Below are 23,036 nucleotides of genomic sequence, written 5' to 3' on the forward strand. Positions count from 1 at the left end.
TTTGCGGAACTCAACCACATTTAATTTGAGCTTATATTTAATGCGCACGAACCCGGTAGAAATGCTACACTGTACCAGTGTCATGTCCTTCAGCGGTATTCATCAACCCCCCTAAATAATCAAATTATTCCTCGAAAATATAACTCAAACACCCTGTCATTGCTACAACGCTTGCCACTCACTAAACATCATTATAATAATCGTCCGATTTGTCATTAACTGCATCTTCGTTTGTGACGATGCCACCTCTTTCTTCTTGTCGCTCAAGTTGAAGATGGACGACTGCCCTTTTAACAGCACCTGCGAACCACCGAAGCTTCGGACATCACAGATAAATTACAATTTGTCACGTGAGTTTATGAAAAATACTTTTGTTTAATCTCTGTGTGCGTTTACATCAGACATTGCAGCCACGTTTATTATGAAGACACTTCGAAGAGTCGAGTTCGGGAGAGTTTTTATGACTTTGTCATTCATTTCGGAGCACATTTGTTGAATTTTCGTTGCCCTCTAAGGGCTCTCGCAGGCGACTGGCGGCCTCAAAACTACGAAAAGTGAAACAAGCTTGGATAGAGCTACCACTGTTGCTACAACATCCTGACCAAACAGAAAGAGCCAAAGAGCTCAAAACTATAAAAGACTACACGCATAGGAAGACTACGAGTGGCTAATTAGCCTGGGACACTGCCATTTTCTTTCAACTTGGCATAGCATTGAAGGTTGACATAAGGGACAACCGAGAGAAGTTTATGCAAATGTGTGTGCTAGCGCTGATTAGGCTGCTACTTCGTAAATAGGCACCATAGCCCAGCCTTGCTGATAGTCTATTGGGTAACGTATGTGCCTGCTAACGTTAAGGATTGTGTCTGCACCCAGGCATAGACAGACTTGGTTTCGTGCTGGGTGCCAGCCGTTTGTCTGATGGAACGCCAAACGGCGATACCGGACGTAAAGCTCGAAACATCACAGACCGACTCAACGCACCAGAGCAGTCACGAGCGATTAGTGTCCGGGAGTGGAATCAGCAGCGAGCACCAGGAATTTCGAAAAAGCTAAATCGTCCACGAAGTTCCTCGACGGACGTTGGAGCAAGTAAGCTGGTGTCGCATGAACGTACGTGCGAAATAGGCACCGCCGTAGTCCACGCGTTGCTGTGTAGCGCCGCTCATTCCTGATTATCGCCCGCAATTGACAGAAAACGCCGCGATGGTCACGTGGGCAGGTACAGATGGCTGAAGAGTGCAACAGGCATGATGTCTTGACGTAAAGAGGTGATTTGGGCGCTTGGGCAATCGAAAATGTGCAATTGCAGTTTGTAGGTTTTCGTTATAATAATCACAGACATCGTACGTATGCGTCAGGAAATGAGGCTTAAGCCATTATGGTAATTTTCTTATCATCCAGTAATATTATAATTACAATTGTATCTTAATTACATAGCTTCGATCGGGCTCGATCGAACTAAAAATAAGATGACGCGTTTTTCTTGATTGTGTTTGTCGGTCGCGAGTCCTGAATGGAGGACATTTTTCATTCGTTTGCTTCACGCTTCTGGATGAACGCTTTTTATCGTGCTAAAACGAATGTGCGTAGATCCATTCTATTAGATTTTGTTGCAGTCGTCCTGATAACCTTACGTGCGTTACAGTTGATTGTAACTGAAGTAACTACATAACATGCACGACCTATTGCAGCCCTGGACGAAAACTAACCTAAGCATTCAATTCAGCAAAAGAAAAAAATGCAGTACAATCAATTTGTTTTTGTTTTTGGATTACGTTCAACGACGTAAAAGAATAACTAATGCTAAGTAAATCCCGTAAACGTTCAACGTTCGTTCGATAACAGCTTGGGTATGTCGATTCTTTTTATCGAGACTAGAGAAAAACGTTTCGAACAATTTCAAAAGTTCCCAAACAACTTAGAGAAACGTCCAACTATTAGCGAATTTGCAGGACTAAACGGTGCGCGGTTTCAACGAAATCTCGACAATCACTATTATTGACAGGTGTTGAAAGACGCCAGGGGATTCCAGTGGGCACAGTTTTTTAGTATAGCAAGTTCTTTTAAAAGTTGTCGGTGATCGTTCGAAAAATGTTTCTGCCTCTCGATTTGCTGCATAATTGAGTGATTGTACCTGGCTAACTGTAGCTTCTATTTACATGCTTGCAACCGAACTATGAAGGTAACAGTAACTTGTTCTTACAGCATTCATCTCGAAGCCTGCCGTCGTTTTTGTAAACGTCAATAATTATGTGGGCCTATAGGGCAGATCTGTACGTCCGCGGGCTGCGATCTTCGACTCATAGCATAGTATCTTCATTAAACTGATAGACTAGCGATTTCGCATGCCGGTATCAGAGAGCTGCGCTTATATGAAGATCCTGGCAACACTGACAGTCTCCTATAATCTATATGCATCAAAAGAAGTGGTTTTGCAATATTATAAGTGAAATACGCTATCTAACGCCGGTGACATAATTCACTACGAAGATATTATTACTGCGTCTGTATGCGGTAAGCGCTAGGACGTGTTCGAGAGCCGAAAGGACGGAGAGTGAGCTAAATGAGGCCGGCTTATATATCTGCTTGGAAAAACGACAGATAGCTAACTGTTCACTGTTTGAAAAGTATGATAACTACGCGACGTAGTAAAGCATTGCTAGAGCACATATCAGACGTCGCTAGCGACTAAAACGCTAACCACTGCAAAAGATTCGTCTGAAGTTGCCTACTTCACACATGAATAGTGCAAATCTTGCATGTACGACTAAACAGTAATAGCTTTTGATATAGCTTCAATTGAAATTATCTGGGAAAGTCGTTTGTTGATCCACTATCCGCCATGTTATTTCTGCAAGGACTAAACAAGAGAGTGCGATGGCCGTCTTCGTATCTGTGATCGGACAATGTTGAAATAGAACAAATCTAGCTATATTTACATGGTGCTACATAACGTGCTACATTTACACAATAATTCATCGAAATTACGCTCGCTTTAACAGCGGCAAAGATCGGCCCGAGTTGCGTAGGCAAACACGCGGCAAGTTTCAAATAGGGCTATGTTGAGAGTATCGCTTATGCTAAATTTTGTCACCTAGATACTAAAAACAGATTTTCGTTGAGGCTATAAAGTCTGTTCAGCATTTGGAAATACATCAAGACGCGTAACTTTACGTGATCTGTAGGCCTGATTTAAGTTCTAGAACTTGAACGCACATTGGCGTAACGTGCAGTGTTTCGACGGTAATCAAGTTTCATACAGATGTCGTGATAGAAATGATGAGCGATTCAGACAAATCACGCGTGAGATTCCACAAAAAATTAGCCACCTAATTGCCTAAAGCTTTATATGGGTCTTGCGGGCACACTTCATTTACATTACAGATGGTTCCAAATATCGCTTTCTGTTTCGAAACATAGCCACTTGCGGAGCTTTCCGTTACAACGCATAACTTACTTAAAAGTTCGTATGTATTCTGCACACTGACGTGCACTTCGTGACAACGAAACAGAGTGACCTTAGGCTGTAGGTCAGCGTATTAACTGTAAGTGCAACTCAATGGGCTTATTGTTAAGACTAAACTGTTATTAAAATCTATCAGTTAAACAATATTGTCTAACTGGTAGATAGGTAGATAGATAGCTGGCTTGCCTCTCGGCTAATACCATTGTACCAAATATACCCATAAATGTGCCGAATATATTTATATATTGGTTTTAATAGATCGATGGGTATTCAAAATGAAGCAAAGGTAGTAGAAAGGTGCGCATCTTAAGGCCGTTTTCACACAAACTAACGCTGTCTATTTACAAGGGTTGTGCAGTATGTGATGTTGATAGGACATGTCGCGTTAGAGGTCGTTGCTTTGAATCCCATCAATGACACATTACGCTTCCAAAATATAAATATGCAATTTCTCTGTGTTGAGAATGCAGTACATCTTTAAGTCGAACTATAACTTTAGTACCACGGGACTACTTGATAAAAAAAAGAAACGCGGTAAAGTAGAGTCATTTGTTGCAGTCAGAAAATAGTAGAACTAGAGATAACGCGTTATTTTGTTTGAAGAATTTTAGATCTCACATCGTGCAACTCTTAGATATGCCTTGCTGTATCTACGAATCTTGAGCCAGGGCCTTGATGAGTAGCCGATTCTATTAGTTTCGAAAATCAGGCCTAATCCTGGGATGGTCGCTGGAAAATCGCGTGTGGATTTATCGATCCAAACTGAATAGGTTTGAAGCTCGCATACACCCACATTGCGTACCAAACGAGGACTATTTTTGTGAGAGTTAAACACGGTTTGCATCTACTGCACTTTGTGATGGTTCCACACTCACAAACTGATTGGAGGCCGCCATTATTTAAAGCTAGTAATTCAAGGTTATACTACTCATAAAAAAGATAATGTCTTCCTGTTGAGCATCGCGGACCGCCAGAAGGAGGGCCCCACGGATCCAACAAGGCTAATAAGATAGCAAAAGTCTAGGGTACAGGCGAAACACTAAGTAGAACAACCAGAACTACCATAAACAAACGCCTCTAGAACCTAAGGGAGAATAGGTCGTAAAGAAGACATAAGAAACATCTCAGCGAGTTCACAAACTATTTTATAGTCATAACGTTAAAGGATCAGTAAGTTCGATCGTAAAGCCGGAAGCCTGCGACAACGTATGCCTTTTCAGTTTTTCAACTTCCTGAAGTCACCACGTTATGCAAGCCAGTTACAAGCACGAAGATAGGTGAATGCTCCAATGGGAATCAAAGCTACGACTTTGCACACGTGTCACGCATGTCTAGGGCAATCGGAAGTACGTTTCCTAGAAAACACAGTAGCAAGCAGGGGCTAAACAAAGCATCGAATTTACCTAAGACCTCGAGCTTTTTACCGGGAAAGCTTTTAAAAGTAAAAATGAAAAACAAATCATTCAGTAAGCGTCTTCGAATGACGCGATCATGTTTGAGATCTTTACTTCCTTGTTTTGCGACAAACGGTGTTTACTTGGACGCTTCGAGAGAGTGCAACGTCACTCCTATTCGTTACGGCTAATTAACACAATATTCAAATGGATCAAAAACTGCTTCGTAAACTCTCATCATGCCTGATTGACACTCCCCAGTCTTACGAGATATATATATATGGGGCTATGACTGACCAAGCATACGGGTCTGGCCATCAACAAAATGCCCTATCAATCCTCTGCGTCACAGGCGAAGCAACGTACTTTGAAATAATGCGGATTTATCTTTCCGGCATAGCTATAACAGCGGATTTAGCTTGAGGATCGCGAAAGAAGGTATCCGCAACGTCAAGATGAATCTTAATTGAGCTTAGCTTTTTTGATTCAAACAAAAGTTTAATTTAAGCTAGAGTTTATTAGAACCGCAGCTCCAAAAAAATTAAATGAATAGGTTTGAATTAAGACATTCACGTGCTTATTCTATCTTAGGCATACCTTTATCTGTCGCGCTTTCATTGTTATTCTATTTCAGTGTGGAGGGGAACCACAAAAAAGTTATTAACAAGTTCCACTTCGTTCGATATGATGCAATCGAGTTACGTTTGGCCTTCGTTAACCAAGATTAATTTCGAAGGCTTGCTCTTAGAAGAAATTCTCCACGTCCCCATTCTGCTTAAATATCAGCTAGTAATAGACAAGGTCGTCTGCGAATCTACTGACTGTTACTATGATTCAATAGACTCTCCACCCTAGATCTAGTAAACGCTGAGCCATAATAGAATGCGAGACTGTAACCCCTCAACTTCAAAGTGCGTTCTTCCAATAGCAACTTAAAGGAGGCAATTGCAAATGCGCGAAACAGTTCCAAATAATTAATTAGAAAGTCCTACACCTTCGTTGCATTCAGAGCTAAGGTCAACGATTACTATCCAAAACTGTGATCTACTAGCTAGGCTTGTAAATTAAAGGTACTTATTTAGCAGGGATGCCCGTGTGCTCGTGTCTTTTACAGAAAGTAAAAGGCATGTTATTTAATAAATAAATCTATCCACTGTGTATCTAGTACTATAGCGTGTGGGCTTTTTTTCTTCTTCAATTAATCAATCACAGAATTAATCTAAAATTCCGGTGAGGTAAGCGGCAAATGATTATTCGATCCTCTACCATCTACAGTCTCTGCCTAAGATCTTCCTACACCTTACCTAAAGACATGTCCACTACAAAAAACACTTCATTAGGTTTACATCTAAATACGAAAAAAAGCAAATTAACACACTAATTTCATCGAACAAACGTCAACACTTCTACTTAGCTCAAAGGCAATTAAACAAAAGGCAAAACGACGTGACAAATTTATGTACACAGTTCAGGTTTTCTAGGTCGAAAGTTGGGTCTCTGAGTTTTCAAAATGGAAGGTCCTCTGGGCATGGGGGGCATAAGCTCAGCATTTCTCTAAATTACTGGGCCAGTTGGCCTGTTTGTTTAAGTTAATTCATCGGTTTTGGCCCACCGCCAGGTTGAATTTAGGTACCTATAAGGCACACACGTTGTAGCACTCTTACAAATCTAGAGACGGACGTCTTTCATAGGAGCGCATAATGATAACCCTGAAGACACTATGATGCATTTCGTACACGAGTGAGAAACGTGGATGCGATTCGAATTTTCCGTAAATGCCGTTGGTATACTTTATTAGCGACATTTAGTCGTCTTCGCTGCGCATAATGTTTAATTCAATGTTCATGTTTACGGCGTACCCAGTGACCACTGACATCGAATCATATATGCCGTTTTACAAAACTGTGACTTTTCCGCACGGTGATCCAATGGGCCGATGAAACGACTAGAACAACCGGTTATGATGGTCGTCATTCGAATTACACCAACAAAAGCAACGTTTTCGTAGCTTATACATTTGTCGTTTATGCGTCTCGAACATTTTCAGCTACTGAGGTACCATAAAATAAGCGCAGGCGTAACAGCACCGCCAAGTGCTTATGAAAGCTTCACGTCACTATCGATAAACCTTCATGACTTTGACTTGGCTAAGACGAGACGACGTAGTTGATACAAACGCCGTTGTAGATGAGTGACAATGCTAGGCGAAATCGTGAAGGCGTTGTGAGGGGCCAACAAATGTACGCATGTGTTAGTGCACCCTCATGGGAACAAAAATAAGGCGCCGTCCGCAATAGATACAGTCGAGTGATTTTGGAACTAATAATTATATTCAAAGGTGAGCTGGTTGCGTCGTTTGGCTACTACATCAATAGCAATCATTTGAGATAGGTAACGTTTTTGTTGCCCAATAACCATTCATACATAAACAATATTGACGTTGCCGGTTGCGCAATATGGAAGGTGATAACAAAACCGTCTGACTTATAATAAGAACAAATTAAAAGTTCCAAGTATGTTTCTGATCGGTATAAAAAATTAGCTAACTATATAACAGATCTTTTCCGGTTTTCTCAAGTGGAAATTTCCAGTCTTCTGTAACCAACTAAAGGCAAGCTCATTATGGGTCGGAATACGGCTAGCAGTGGGCCGGCAACAATTGCTGTTATTTGGTATCGTTCGACGTATTGCGACCACATCAGCCATACCTACTGAACATTATCGCTTGAAAGCTCGTCCGTACATTCCACCACTGTCGCAAGTCTTGACGTCCTTGCATGCAACGAGGGGCCCTTTGTTGGCCTCCTGGCCTATCGCGGAGTCTACAGACAACCCTCCATACCGTGTCGCGGCAGCAAAGCCTTCTACTAGGTCAGCTTGAAATAGCATCTTACGATCCCTTCAGCTGCCGCGTTTGGACCCTGCATTTGAGCTTTTTTACAAGGAATTGCCTCCATTTAGCAAGCCCATAGGAGACGTTGGCATCGAGACGGGCAAGCTAAGAATGGATCGCGCGCAAGTCACAGCAGCGCCTTTTCTATAAAGTAAAACCTTTACATTTATTTGTACTAACCACCGAATTCTCTGGGCGTGTTCAGTGATTAGGACTTTTCTCGTTTCTTTCAGTCGATGTTCTCGATTAAGCCGCTCATTGTTCCGCTCAGAAATTCGATTTCGCCCGGTTTTCTTTGCTAGATATTGTTGTACTTGTGCCAAAATGAGCAATAACACAAAATGACGACGTGTCCGATCGTCAGTAAGTAACTTATAGAAAAGTCTGTCTGTGTGCTAGTCGAGAAATAGCTAACCATAACCCCTAAAATAATCGAAAGTGGTGTTCATTGAACTTAACGTAATTCCCAGCGGAAAGTGTTCTGGAAGTGTAAGCCAAGTGGATCTCTACTGTATTATATTGGATTAGGAGTAATTAAGGCCTTCTTTGCTTTGCTAAATGGATAGACAACGGGCACAGGTTACGATTTCAAATGAAACAGACAATGAAAAAGACTAAAACAGTATTGGCCCACGACGATGGTGCATTCGGGATATTCTAATTATACCGAGTGGTTTGATAACGTTAGGCCTCTTCGATGGCAGTCACTCTAAGGGGTAGATTTTCAATGTTTTGGGCATGAGTCATATGCATCTAACGATTCCCTAAAATCGACTTGACTTATGAGTAGCACTTTTATGCGTCATATCAGTAATGTGTGCTTAGCACATGGCGAAATAAAATGTAGAATGTTGCATAAACATTCCGCTTCAAACTTAATGTTCAAGTTAAATTTGGAGAAGCTCATAGGCGATCAAAGTATCGAACATTTTTTGTCGATAGATAAAGCTGCTCACAAACTTCCGGTGCACTTGTTAAAGTCTAACGTTCACGTAATGAACAGGTTTTCGTGCACTATAATTGCATAATATTTAATTTATCTTTGTTTTTTCGCAGTGTAAAAAGAGATGTACATGGCCCGTCGAGACAAGCCTTTCTTTACTCTCTAAATATATATGTGCCTATTTCGACTTTCCCCAAACTCAACGTTACTCTTATAGGGGCTCTAGGTCTTTCAACAAACACGTACCGTAGAGTTTTGAACGTTGCTGATAGTAGGCATCCTCTTCCAAACCGTAGACGTTTTGTAACCTGCCGCTTTTCAAAGGATCTAAAGTCCACCATGATTATGTATAATTCACATGAAACCCTGAGCCCGTATCGTAAACTTCACAATGTCACCAAGCAATCACTGCATCACATTCATTGGTATAGACTCACTGATATCACCACAGTTACTTCTGTTAGTACATAAAACGCTTAGATGTTTCATATCGCTGCAATTTGTACCACAATCGGACTCTACATTTCTCTATACGATACGTAAAAAAATCTGCCAAAAAAAGATGATCCGAAAAGTAACTAGCTCCGTTTATCAACTCAGAACTGGCGAAGAAACGATCATTTTTAAAAGTAATTTTTCAGCCGTATACTTTCACTGAACCCTTTCGCTGCGTTCACGAACGGGACACAAATGTGAAAATGTTAACCTCGATTTTTGGCTCCATTTCCACTATTGCTATTTATTCGATTTGCCGCCAACGAGTAGACATCTCAACACGTTCGTGCTCCGATGCTGATGCCCGGTATCGAGTCGTTCGTCGTCGTTAAACACTACTCGTCAAACAGGTACTAAATAACAGTTGCGAAATTTAATGGTAAAGCCGTTCGTCAGCGAAACGATAGCGCCCGCTGCCTGCAGTGTGCCTTGACGGGCGCTCGGGCCAGCCAGCAGACGTCAGCACAGCCACCGGCTTTCGTCCTCAGTTTCGTCTTTTTTTTTGCGAACTGCCGCTAGTGCTTCACAACACGGGCGCTTCGAATGGGTGTATCTAGTTAGAGTTTGAGTGGAATTTGTTAATGAATGAAATGTTACGACAAACCTCTCACAAAAACATTAATGCAAGACAACTAAGCGAGAAGACCGGTGTAAAAAATCGATTCATCCACTTTTACCGCCGTCAAGCTTCTTGTTCGTGGTGATAAAACGTGATCACGTATAGCACCAAAAGAACTGTGATACTCGTTCAGAACGTTTCGAAATGTTCGAAGGTGTCTGTCGCTTGCGCCAAATCGATGCACAGTAATATATATATATATATATATATATTTGGGTATTTGACCGAAGAAGAAGAAACATCGACGTCTGGGCGAAATGTCAGAGCCACAGAATGCGCTTACGAAATACACAATTTTTGTACGTTACGGCAAAACCATCTATAGGCTTGAGCATATATCTGTACGCTGTAATTTACTCAATTTAAGTTATCGATGGCGGTAAGCACAATTCTCAAAGTCTTTCAATTAACTAAAACCTCAACTGAAGTTGAATAAGAAATGAGAAAAAAAACATTTGTTCCAATAGCTGTACCCAATAGCCTGATTAGGCTACGAATCTTTTCAGGTCGTCAACCCAAATTTAACCCAAACCGGATAAATATGGTTTAAAAATAGTTTGCTAAATTCAAAAATTCAGCTTAACTTGAGGATGTGCTTTATTTCGTGTGGCCATCCGAAGACGATGAAAACCATGAGTAACAAACAGCCTGTTAAATAGTTGGTCGAGAAGATGAACTATGCACATTCGGCTATCGATAATCATCTTCAGTATACGGTATTCAATTCAAAATGTAGAACGGAGGATCTGGAAACGTCTCCGAATGTGAGAGAAGAGCACGAGGAAGCACCGACAATTATTATCGCGGTGCTTAGCAGTGCTTGCGGGACGCAGGCACACTGATAGATTTTCATGCAAATTGGTTATGAGCGACTGAAGATAAGTGTCTCTACGTTGACACGGGCCAAATAAACAAATGGCCACCTCTGGGTCGAGAATTGAGCCATATCCTCATCTGGAAAAAAAACAGAAAGTTCAATGCATTAGAAGTGGTTAAGATAAACAGAACCATCCAGAAAATGCTGTACATGCTCGAGGTACATCGATGAAACGAAGCTATCCAACAGAAGATGTCCAACCCATTGCTTTCTAAATATCTTTTTTGCTCCTAGGCAATCTAATTAGATCATGCTAGCTTGTCGTGGCAACCACCTAAAAAACAATGTAAATTTCTTGCCACATAAAGACAGGAGAAAGCGACTAGCTAGAACAAAATGTCTTAAAACTTTAACGAAGCATTGTGCTGTGCCTACACGGAACTTTGCCCTATGAAAAAGTTGTATTCTCGAAGAGCGCCGAACCGAAAACTTTTCGATTACTATCATGTATGCATGTACAATTTATCTATAACCAGCCGTCCCAGGCCACCCAACTACGTCTTCGAGGCGTTCGGGTTGTCGCTATCGGTATGAAAAGTAAAGATCTAATTGTTAAGACGATGCCCTTTGTGTTGTTGCATGTCAAACTTGGTCCCTAAATGAAAATTACTATCGATAATAGTTCGAGCGACGAGGTGGCCGAGTGGTTAAGGCGTTGGACTGCTAATCCAATGGGCTCTGCCCGCGTGGGTTCGAATCCCATCTTCGTCGAGACAATTTTTATTCTGTAATACATTGAAATAAAACTTAACGGATGTAGAGTTACTCGATGCAAACGATGTTTCAATATTTGTAGATTTATTGAAGGAAATATAGGTCTTTAAAAAAAAAAATCTACACATTGTAATACTATTAATAAGAAGCTCAAGCTTGCAAGGGGCGGTAGTTAGACATAATGCTATTCAACTAATTCCCAAGCTGGCGCAGATACACTATCTATGGTACATCGATCCCATTACCCAGTGCTTTACTGGTCTAAACTATGATTTACGCGTAAAAATTCGAATTTCTTATACATTTTGTGACGTTATGAATATTTTCTATAGAACAACAGAAATTAATAGAGCATACAGTTTGCTCATACAATTGAGTCGAGATTAAAATGATATAAACTTCTTTTTATTTTAATTTGTATCCAGCTTGTTTGAAGTGACTCAAGCCAAATATCCAAATGGCAATTCTGGGAAATGCTGCTTTAAGCTGTGTCAGCATTTGATTTATTAAGTAGCATAAACTGGTAGGATTTGGGAAGTTTCTTCTAGAGGATTACTCTGTTTCGCAATAGTCACTTCGGTACGAACGTCTGGTTTGGCGCGCGTATCCAATACAAAGCGTATCTGCAAAATGTATTGGTAACAGAGCACACAACTGCAAATGGTAGGCTAAGAAAACATAGAAAGAAACATTTGTTATAGAATAAAGTGGTCATTCTTCGTCACAGTTTTTCTTCGGCCAATGTGAAGGGATTATGAGATCGAAAACGAAAGTAATGAACATCGCAACTGTCGCATAGGAAAGAATAGAAAAACTATTCGTCACGCAATGCGGTATTGCTCACACACCTCAGTTCGAGTGTTCTCTCTGATCGATCTCGTAGTTAATACTCTAGCAGGCAAACCGCACGTGGCAACTATAAATAGTTTGTGACTATCCGTCCTTAATGGGGTCAATGTCTAGAAAAACCAGTCTGCTTTTCGCCATGCAAAAATTTGAGCCCGGGCTGTAACAAGTGGAATTCCTAAAACTGTAATCTGGATGAAGTAATATGTTAACGCTCATTTTTATTTTTGACAATACTTGTTGTTATACACAACAATACTGGCTTGTCTTGGAAATGTATGTTGCTAAAAAAAGCGCCTATGCTCTGATCTATAATGAGTATGTAACATTAAACGTATACATTTCGTGTATTTTATATCCAGTACGTTCGTGTGGCCATGACGTATTCAGATACTAGAGAAGGATCTGTAATAACAGTATTAGAATCTAACACGCAGACTAAAAATATCGATTTTCTCCACACGCGCAGAAACTGCCAAATATTCTCATATGGAACATATACTGTCTTGATGGCGTATTATTATTATTATTATTATATACTGTTAAGTTTTTGGGCAAGAATAAGCATTTTTTACAGATAGATTTGGAAGTACTGTATCTTATTAGAGAACATCGAAAAATTTATTGCATTAAACATTTTTTCGAGCAAGCGATCATGCGAGGTGAGCAAAACAGAAGGGCAGAAATAAAAAGCCAGGGATGGCTTACGATGTCTAGATTTTTGCATTTTAGTTTTTTTTTTTTTCATCTATTCTCATTTAACACACCATCGTAGCTTAGTTATAGCTTAACCAAACCTGCACGGAGAGAAGTGGTCGACTTTTCCGTTGTAGCCAAACGTTGTTGCATGAACCTGTAATTTATCTATACTAAGTAATGACTTCAGTAAGATGGCTATCAAATTTTTATTCAATTCTTGTCTTAGTAAAAACTATCGAGAATAACCTTTGTTAATAACAATATGTATGTTTGTATTAGTTATATCAGAAAAATCTCTAAATCCAGTTTCCGATTTTGCAGGTACCTCATTAATATTATTTTTCGAGACAACATATTGTACACAGAAGCAGTCGAGTATTTGAGGTACTCTTAATATATATATATCTTTTATTTTATTAACTGTAAAACAAGGGCAATTTTTAACAATGTGGCTCACTAATTCGTGTTGGTAATTTTGGCTCATACGTATGAGCAAGACTTGTATCTGTATTCTAGAATATCTGTGTGTCTTCGATTTGAATTAACAATTCAGTTTTGTAGTTTAAATAGCAATAATTGTAACTCCAAGATTAAGGTTTCCAGAAACGAAAAAGGCACACATTAGATAGATGGAAGATAACAATGCGAGTAAACCCAAAATAGGTTATGGTTTGTCTGAGCTTCTGACCCACTCATACTTTTGCTGGCTTCCACTTTTACTACTTTCTTTTTCTATAAAACACGCTTTTATAGTCAGTTAAACTTGCATAGCTTTGTTCACGATCTATATCGCTATATTCCAGTCATTTCTGCTGCAATAAATGGTTCGGTCGTTGTAAAAATGGGAAACATCTCAGCCAACTAATAAACGTACTTGTCCTTCGCGGCTGAAATTATAGTCGACAAGCAATTATCTATCAGATCAATAAAATCGAAATTTATTTTATATTCGTGTTGATCTATTTTCCATTGATTTCCTATTGATTTCAGTTTGTTTGGAAAATTGAAACAGAAATAGGCTTCATAATGTTCGATTTATACAACGAAAGCCAGTTCAAGCTTCAGAGCAGTTAGAATAAGGCGGGTTTTCTTGCACAACGTGCCTGTAATCTTTACTAATCAGATATTCGTTTTAGATCAATCGATACCGAATCTAGGCCCGATGTGCCGTTATACAAGCAAAGATTGATTTCTGCAGTATCACTAAGCGTTCCAGTGGGTTTTTTTTTTTTTTTTTTTTTGAGAGTTTGTATACACTGTTCATAACTGCTTTCGATGGTTACTATCGATTCCAAAAACGGTAGCCAGGAATTCCACGAGTTCAGTCTGCGTCAGCCTAATCGTCAGAGTGGCGATCCTGCGTTTCGCCATTACAATGTCGTGGTGTGCGGCGATATGCACGGGCGCTTGCTATAACCTTGTGCTGGCTAGCCTCTAAACAATAGCCTACGCGACCAGCTGGGCCTTGAGAGCAATTAGTTAGGTGATACTGGCAATCGGAGAAATAACGGACGTGGCTCTTGTGTTAAATATCGTACCTTAATCAACGAAAGAGAGCTCGAGCTCATAGTGGCCGCACACGAATACATCTTTATAGACTTCGTGAAACAAAATGCGCTGTCCAAAATGGTAAGGTAAGACGGTAGAGCTTAGGGGTCAGCGTATACGATTTTTAGCACACTTCATGTCCTTTTTGCGGACATTGTGCCGCAGATGATAGGCGGAATTTAGGATTTTGCGTAAGAAATCGACCGACGACCGAAGAAGTACTTTCAATAACAAGTGGACAATCGGCTGAGATACTAAATACGTGGAACGATTTAAGGATACAGCCACACTGCGAATAAACCACCATCCAGGTGTATACCAATCGCCGAAATCAAAACATTGTTCCCTTTTTGGTTTTTTTTTGCGTTTTCTTTTGGAGCGATCCTCGATGTCTCTGGACGTTTCAAGGTGAATCAAGGCGCTCCGTATTAGACGTGCGAAGTGTCCACACGAAGCATTGGTTTTTCGTTAGCATTGTAAATGGGCTACGCAATGAAGCTTTTAATCGAAAATCGACCTCGATTCGACTACGGAATCCTACTAAAGATACGGTAGTCGCCACACTTCCTATATGAATACAATACATTCGGTTGCCTGCAACAGCAAAAGCGTCTCGCTATCCAGAAGATGGCCTTGTTGTCTGAGCCGTGACGTAATCTAAATACACAATGTAATAGCAATGTATAATATTATCTAAATAATTTTCTTGGCTGATAACCGAGCCAACCAATATCTACAACGGAATAAAAAAATTTAAATTACCAGACCTCAGCAAAATTCGAGCCCGGTGCCTTGACCCGGATGTCCCGCCTATTCACCACCACAGTGGCGCCGCAATCCAGCTACCGTAAAACGTCTCCTGAACCCAAATAAAGTGTGAAGGCGATCATTCATTTTATCACACGGAAAAAACCGACAGGAGAAAATAGACAATAAAAACAATAATGTGACGATACCTCTAACACTGCGGAAAGTAACAAAAAAAGGTCTATATGGAAACCATTTCAATTTTGCGTACTCGCCACTTTGAAATGAGCCCAAGTCGGTACTGATAACGCAAATGGCGGAACCAGCTTTATCGACTTCGGTATTCCGAGTTAATATTAGGAGCACAAACTGTGGGTTCGCTTCACACTTCAGTCTTCACACCTGGAATCACACCGTTATTGAACCGAAAGATTTGAATAGGTAGACAAAACCGTTCGTTCTACTGAAGTTATTGAGCGTAACCATCATTCGAGATGACTGCTGGTCTAGAATTGCCTCTTATTTTTAGTGTATCTACTTAAAGAAAAATTAATAATTTGTCAACTTTTTAAGAGGTTCGTTCTTTTTTCCCAAAAACATTTTCTATATATTGAATACGATATAGAAAAGGCCACTTTTTGTCTACGAAAATAACCGCTGATAATGCCTGTTGTCTAGAGAGATTAAATTCATGTTTGGCTTTGTACGTATTGTTACCAATATGCTTTAATATCGATCTTTGTTTCCTGTATGTTTTAAAAAGCGCTTGCGCAATATAATCTTTCGCGAAGTGTTGTTTTCCATTGATTTTTAGATAAAAAAAAAAGGGTGATTGCCTAATATATTCGAATATAGCAAGAACGTTCAAGTTTTTTTTTAGTTTTACTTATACGTACTAACAGCAGTTTTAACTAAGTTTGCTAGTAACTAGTTGCTAAGCGCTCTGTAAGGATCCGTACTGTCGAGTAACCTATTATCAGAAACTGACTGTAAAGTTTGCAGCGATGAAGAATCAAAATATTGTCACCTTAACCACAAAAGTAACGTGTGCTATTTATGAATAAAAGGTCGTCTAGAAGGATTAATTAGTCCACCTATACGATGGGGGTTGCGCCAAGTTGCTTTGAATAGGAATTTTCGCAGTGAACATTTTCGCAAATGATAGGCTCCTGTATTGTGTAATATTGATTATCAATCTTTTCGCAAAGGCTTGCTTAAACAAATTCTACTTGCGGATTAAAGCAAATAGGTACTCACTGTACGTGTAGCTTCCGAATGATATATGCTAATTTCGATGCCAAAAGCCGGTCTTGCGCATTCTCTGGATCGTCCTATTCACTTTATATGGAGGCTAAGCTGGTCCGCTAATAGACTATCAATAGTAGTCTATCGCTAGTATACAGTGTTCTTGACGCAATCTTAGCTTTGTAACGACATTATTTGAAGCCGTTCCTTTGTCTGAAGCATCCAGCAGATTAAGATGTCAACAATGTCGTACATTCGAGCCTGCCTTTCGAACCCATCAAAATCAGCACTTTTCTCTCGGTGCTCAATGTAACGCACCGTTCGTCTCTACTAATTTAGCCAAGAACAGGAGTGGAAAAATGGAGTGTAGCTTGACGAAGCGGTTCCACAGCCTTTTCGTTGCTTGCTCGGATTCAGCGTTTGATTTCTGTGTATGACGAAAGTCGCTAGTCGGAAAGTCTAGGCGAAGCACTTGCAATCAGGCTATTAGCGCGCATGATTCCTGATAGGTATATCGTGGGCCTTGTATTTTCATAAACAAAAATTGCGCCATATTGATGTTGCGCCTAAAAGATTTGTCACCCTACATGAAACCACACGAAATCTGGAGTGCGCAGCTTTTCTTCGCTTCGTATCAGTTGGTTACAAACCTAACAAAAGCAGATGATTTATTTAGTTAGGCTGACTAAACGAAAGAAGTAATTCACGCCCTCTTAAACAATCTACTCCCGTCAAATAGAATAACGAACCCGTCTAGTCGCGTTTTCTTCATTATTATTGCATAGCTGTTTAGTATATATATGCATAAATTTCAGTTGTTTAATTAGCAAATATGACGCTATTCAACTGAATGATGCTATAGAACAATAGAGCAAAGAGTGTTGTAGAATATCCGTATGACTAAAATCTTTGTTTTCGTATACGTTTAGAAAATGTGGTAGTTCTGTTACCCAGGCAAGTAAATTGAAACGCGTCAAAAGTTTGTGACTACCATAGATTAGACAAAATCCCCTGGGCTACGATTTTTAAACACCAGTTAAGGGCTAAACTAATTTCCCTGTGAGATCTAACTCTGCTTTCAGGGGGTTGCGGGGGTTTTTATCTCAGCTAAACTACTGCATGATTTATGCAAAGTCAATGTAGCATGGAGCATTTGGACAACTATAAAACTACCTAAAATGAATGAGCTAACCTGCGTTCATCATTCTTTGTGAAGGTAAGGATGGATATCCGTGGACATTTGCTTCAGGTACAGATAAGTATACACCTGGATATTAGTCCCCTTACAGCGTGGCGATCTACTGTGTTGATTAATCGTCTTAACAACTTGTTTTTAGCTACGTAATACAATAATGTTTGCTTTCGTACAGTTTAAGAATGTTTTCTGTGCACAAGACCAACTAAATCAATACAAATAGGTCCCGGCAAAATGATATTATTTTTGCAAAATTTGTGTATATTTACAAATCTACATGATTATAAATTAACCTGAGTAAACGGACACGCAAAAAAACACAAGTCTGCCTACATAGACAAGTTGCCATAGCCAGCTGGACTAGTCGCATCATGTCTTGGCCAATTTGTAAGAAAAAGTATCATTTTAATGAGTTCTAGAAATTGTGTATAAAGGAAGACGAAAAGCAGCTACATATTATCAGTGCATAACCTGATCAATAGCGAATATCTGATGGACAACAATTCATTCGTGACACGCAATTGGTGAGAGTTTTACTATACATCGTTACTTCTACATATGTGGTTTTATATGATAACGTTCTTCGGGATCTAAGCTCCGAATCCGAAACGCCTCGGTGGTAGGGCCTTTTTTATAACTACCTGGAACCCAGGTGTTGACCGACCACTTGGAGTAAATAGTTCATTAGTTTCTGCGGTACATATTTTTTAGAGATATAGTTTTGGGAAATCATTTGTACTGTGTCATTAGAGAATGCCAAAGTAGCTTTAGCTTCATCATAATTTCAATTTTTTCTGGATGCAGTTTTCTAGATCTGGGTCATTCTTAGCTAGTACAAATTTTCATATAAATCCTGCATCACCTGTTTTGTTTAATGTATTGTTCTATGGTTCGTACACCTCTCTCTCCAAATTTATTTATAACAAGATGGTATGGCGCGGATAGCTTATGACCTAATCTTCCTTCTAAATAAATTTTACGACAAATACGGCACTTTGGAATTATAGTCGATGATTCGTTACTACAAGGTGTGACTAACCGAACCTAGTAAATCCCTGACAAACGATCACGTGTATGTTTAAATCGTTATGTCCTTCACTGAAAACGATTCACTTACTGTCAACGTGTAAGATCAACTGTGGCAATTAAAAGGTCCTGCATGTATGTTACATCAAGTGTTCTTAATTTGTAGCCAGTTTGTACTCTTAATATATATATATTCTTCGTTTTGTAACAGTGAGACTGACGACTGCGCGAACATCGGTCAATGGTATACGATAATATATCATTGCATAATGCTTTTTTTCATTTCATTCCACTCTAAGGGTGAAAATTCAACTTCTTACCTATAGAAATAACAATTTGGTTCTTCTTTTGATTGCTGGTCGTTTATTTCTTGTGGAAACCTACTACAAAAATCTCCACTGTTACGTTTTTTCCCTCTTTGGTATTTAGCGTCATGGTTAAGTTATACTAAAAAATGTATTGTAAAGTTCTGTGACAAAAAAACAGCGGCAAACTAAAGTAGCGCAAGTACCTAAGGGAATTTAAACGGGTCGTCAATGATCAGTAATTAATGTAAAATGATTTCCGTCGAGGTCGATTCAATCTTTCGTCACCCCCGTCCATATAAAATAACTTATGTTGTTCACACCAGTTGTATAGTAGTGTATCTCCCAGTTGTATTGAAAGCGATTTTGTTTCGCTTCTCAAAAAAATCAAGAATGAGAAGCAATACGACGCCCTGACCTATTAGTGAGATCCTGAACGAATAGGTATTTGTCACAAGTGCTAGTTTTTCGTCAGACCAAAACTGGGAGAATTATGTAAAAAATTAGTATAATAATAAAAGAGTTATTATAAGTTTTATTGCTTATTGCACACTGTTAAATACTGCTGTTGTATAATCATCAGATCATTCAAACTGCCAGTTTTTCTCTAAAAAGGCATAAGTCATCCATCCCTTAATTTTGGTATGAATATTAAATAGGACTGAACTAGACCTAGAAATGATTTTATTTCAGTAGTATTTCATTATTTTCAGTAGGTATTTCCTCTTTAAGGTGGTGTTATGTGAGCTGATGTTTTTCTACATATTGTGTTATTATTCCACGACTACAATAAAAAACGACTAATTATTTTGTACATAAATGTGATTTTTTTCAAATTAATTCTTAAATTATGCTCCTCGAGTTTTTAGAATCTGTGTAAATTTTTTTGCCGACTCAAAGCATATCTTGAAAATTCGATCCTCATTTTAGTAAACTGATATAGACGTTTGTGTGTATTAATTAAAATAACGTCTTAATTTCTAGAATATAAATAATAAATAAAATATCTTTGCAAAATCATATGGATCTTAGTAGTTTTCCTGAATAAGCAAGGCGCTGTTGATATTAATATACATCAAGTGAAACCAACTGCGTCATAATAATGCAGAATATCGTAAATATAGAGCCCCCTAATTTACGAAGCGTTATTTCACATGAACAATGCTTTAAGCGGAACAGAAGCTGCTACTTATGGAAGAATCTGCTAATGATAATCGAGCGATTGTAGAAGACCTCATACACTTCGCGGTTTTCTAACTGGCCGCACGTCATTCTGGCGCAGATTAAATTGCTAATAAATAATTAATGATACTAATGAACCGTTTAACATAAATGGCCTTTGTCGTGTCATGATTTCCTAATGTTCAGTCAAGTTCACTTTGATAGTCCAGGAGATAAACCTATTCTCGATATTGGCAATGCAGGGATAGAAAGTTAATGAACTTTGTACTGCGAGGACGTTCTTTGAGCTTCTAGATAAATTCAACAATATTCAAGTAACGGCCAACACGTCTTAGCACCAGATTAAGTTTCTCGTGTCTCCTGTGACAAAATTCTAATCGATGGTGATTTACACTTACTACATTTTAGTATGTAAATGTATTATCATTATATATATATATACTTTGTAAAAACCAATACTGTAATTTTCACACCACTTTAACTCCGTCAAACGTTTAACAATTAAATTAAAAAATTATTAAACTATGATATACACATACGTGTACATCATCACCGTATTCGTCATCAAACCTATATTCGTATTTTATTTTATATTAAATATATTTATTTATATTCGATATGTAAATAAATATATAGAATTTCAAATAAAAATAAAAATGATCCAACAAAGTCTTACCGATAGTAGTTGCCGAAGTCTGCTGACCAAAACGCAAAAAATAATTATGGTTTCATTGAGCCGCAAGCGAAACTAATTTTCCGGGTAATGCCAACTTCAGCGTTCGTTTTCATTTTCGCATTTAATCTTCTCTTTATCGTTATTGATTTACTTTTCTAACATGGCTCATCAACTATATTCTGCATCTAGGCTGCTCCTGTAAACTTGCATGAATATTGCGAAGACATTACTGTATATTATTACTATGTACAGAATTAAACAACGTAAGAAAAATATAAGGAATAATTTATAGTAAGTGATTTAGCAGGTAAAAGGAAATTAAAGAGATTTCGTCAGTGGTTGAAAACTGAATTTGATTATTTGTAGCGTTATTAGGGCCGCTTTTTTTTTGGCAACATTTGTGCTTGAGAACTCCCAGACTGACCAAATATTAGGCTGCTACAACCAAATCTGGCGGATTTTGAAGTTTTACCACATTCGATTCTAGGCCCCATTAGCAATTGAAATTCTATTGGTAAATACTCTACCCTTCAAGAAACTTAACGAGTACGAAACAAACCGGTTGAGTTTACTCTAAGTGAAATGAGCTCAGAAGGAAAAATATATGTCACAATAATCGAAACTCCGTGATTAAGTTTTTGTTCCTCGTGCTGCGGAAAATTATCGAAGATTAGTGAAGATATTACGCAAGGAGGTTTTAAGCAAACATGCATTATATGAAAGACAAGCGAACCCAAAAAACAAGAACATGTTTCGGCCACTGAGGAGGTTTTTCGCGAAAAAAAGAGGTTGGAAGTTAAGAGTTTTGTCGAACAAATCTGGCACTTCACACGTAGCGCGTTTCAGAATTATAATAAAAATACTGAAAATCCGGGAACTTCATGAAAAATGAGTCTCCCGTGAATTAACTCCGACCAGTTACTCCTAGGTAGAAATCAAATGTGTCGAGTAGATTCGGTCATAACTATTTACATCTCAGGACGACTTAAAATAGACATTAGCGGCATCTACTACTATGCGATACGCGCCGCAACTAAAACAATGATTGCAGGTCGCTATCTTTTAAGTTTCTCAAGAGGAGCGTTCGCACGGCAGTCTGATTTCTTGATGACAACGCCAGACTTCGTCACAGAACACCAACTATTTTCTGCATTCAGTAAATATATATCAACAATGCCTTCAACTCGCTTATTTTTCGGATTCAAATTTGCGTAATTATGAAGCTTTTCATGCCCTAAAAAGCATCGTTGGTGGATAAACGCATCACACTATTGATTTATTTCGAAAAGCCATGGAACGTGAATGGTAAAAAGGTTGTCCGAGTTGCCAGAGCAATGGCTCAAATGTGTAAAAAATCAACAAGAGCACCTCTAACACAAAAAAATCGACGTTCTAGTTCAACTAGCTTTTTCATTTTTTAAAGCCCGCCGGACATCCTTGTAAAGGCTAAGTATTATAGTAGCGTATGGTGGCGAATGGGCAATCAGACCAAATCTTACTAAATTAGTCTTTGGAATAATTTGCTAACAATTATAACACAACCACTATCGTAATATATATTGTTGGGTCAAAAAAGTACCAATAAATTAAAAATACTTGAAGTAAACTTAAATAAATTTAAATAAAAATACTTATATTTATGTTAAATAAAGTAAATTTATATAAAATAATACTTAAATAATTAAGTTCTAGTTGTTCCCCGTATGAAATATCTGTCGGGATTCAGTACACGCGTACCACCGTTTTTTGCAATCGGTAATGGGGTTTTCGAGCTTAATGTAACATAGTTTGCTTTTGTTTGTGAATCCTCTTGATCGTCTAAAAATTATTTCCTTTCACGTGTTACCTGATATTTGGCAAAAGAAGTCACGGGGAGATAGATCTGGCATATGGCTTCTGAAACTTCTGTTCAGATTGTTATAGTCGAATCTGCACCTACTTCTTCGACACAACCTCCTTTTTATGCTGAATACTCCTTCAAAATAATCTATTATGCTTCATATAAATTTAAATAAACATCAAATCCTTTTGCAAACTGTCTAAAGCTGAATCGGCTATTCTTAAGCAAAACTCATTTTAATTTGTCCACTTTCATCCTTACTCGTTTTAACAGGTGAATCAGAGTGAGGGTTGTTTGTAGCGCTCTTCGCGCAAATACATTGT

The 23,036-nt window shown here is 38.7% G+C and overlaps 1 protein-coding gene and 1 non-coding gene across 6 annotated transcripts in view; one reads left to right on the forward strand and one right to left on the reverse strand.

Annotated features, from left to right (window-relative positions):
- The window catches only part of LOC111254837 (baculoviral IAP repeat-containing protein 7-like), a 90,624-nt gene that overhangs the window by 33,846 nt on the left and 33,742 nt on the right, over positions 1–23,036 (reverse strand). For 4 of the 5 annotated variants that reach the window (XM_086973911.1, XM_022816094.2, XM_022816095.2 and 1 more), the window contains exon 2: positions 8,946–10,767. In XM_086973911.1, the coding sequence (XP_086830037.1) occupies positions 8,946–8,978 (33 nt within the window). In that variant the 5' untranslated portion in view covers positions 8,979–10,767. Of the gene's footprint in view, positions 1–8,945; positions 10,768–13,047; positions 13,104–23,036 lie in introns of all 5 variants that reach the window. The other variant, XM_086973910.1, reaches the window with a different exon arrangement.
- Positions 11,320–11,401, forward strand: TRNAS-GCU (transfer RNA serine (anticodon GCU)). Its single transcript has one exon. It is a non-coding gene; the product is annotated as a tRNA-Ser (tRNA).

This window comes from Varroa destructor, unplaced genomic scaffold, assembly GCF_002443255.2.
Source record: "Varroa destructor unplaced genomic scaffold, Vdes_3.0 BEIS01000007.1, whole genome shotgun sequence".
Classification (NCBI taxonomy): Eukaryota; Metazoa; Arthropoda; class Arachnida; order Mesostigmata; family Varroidae; genus Varroa; species Varroa destructor.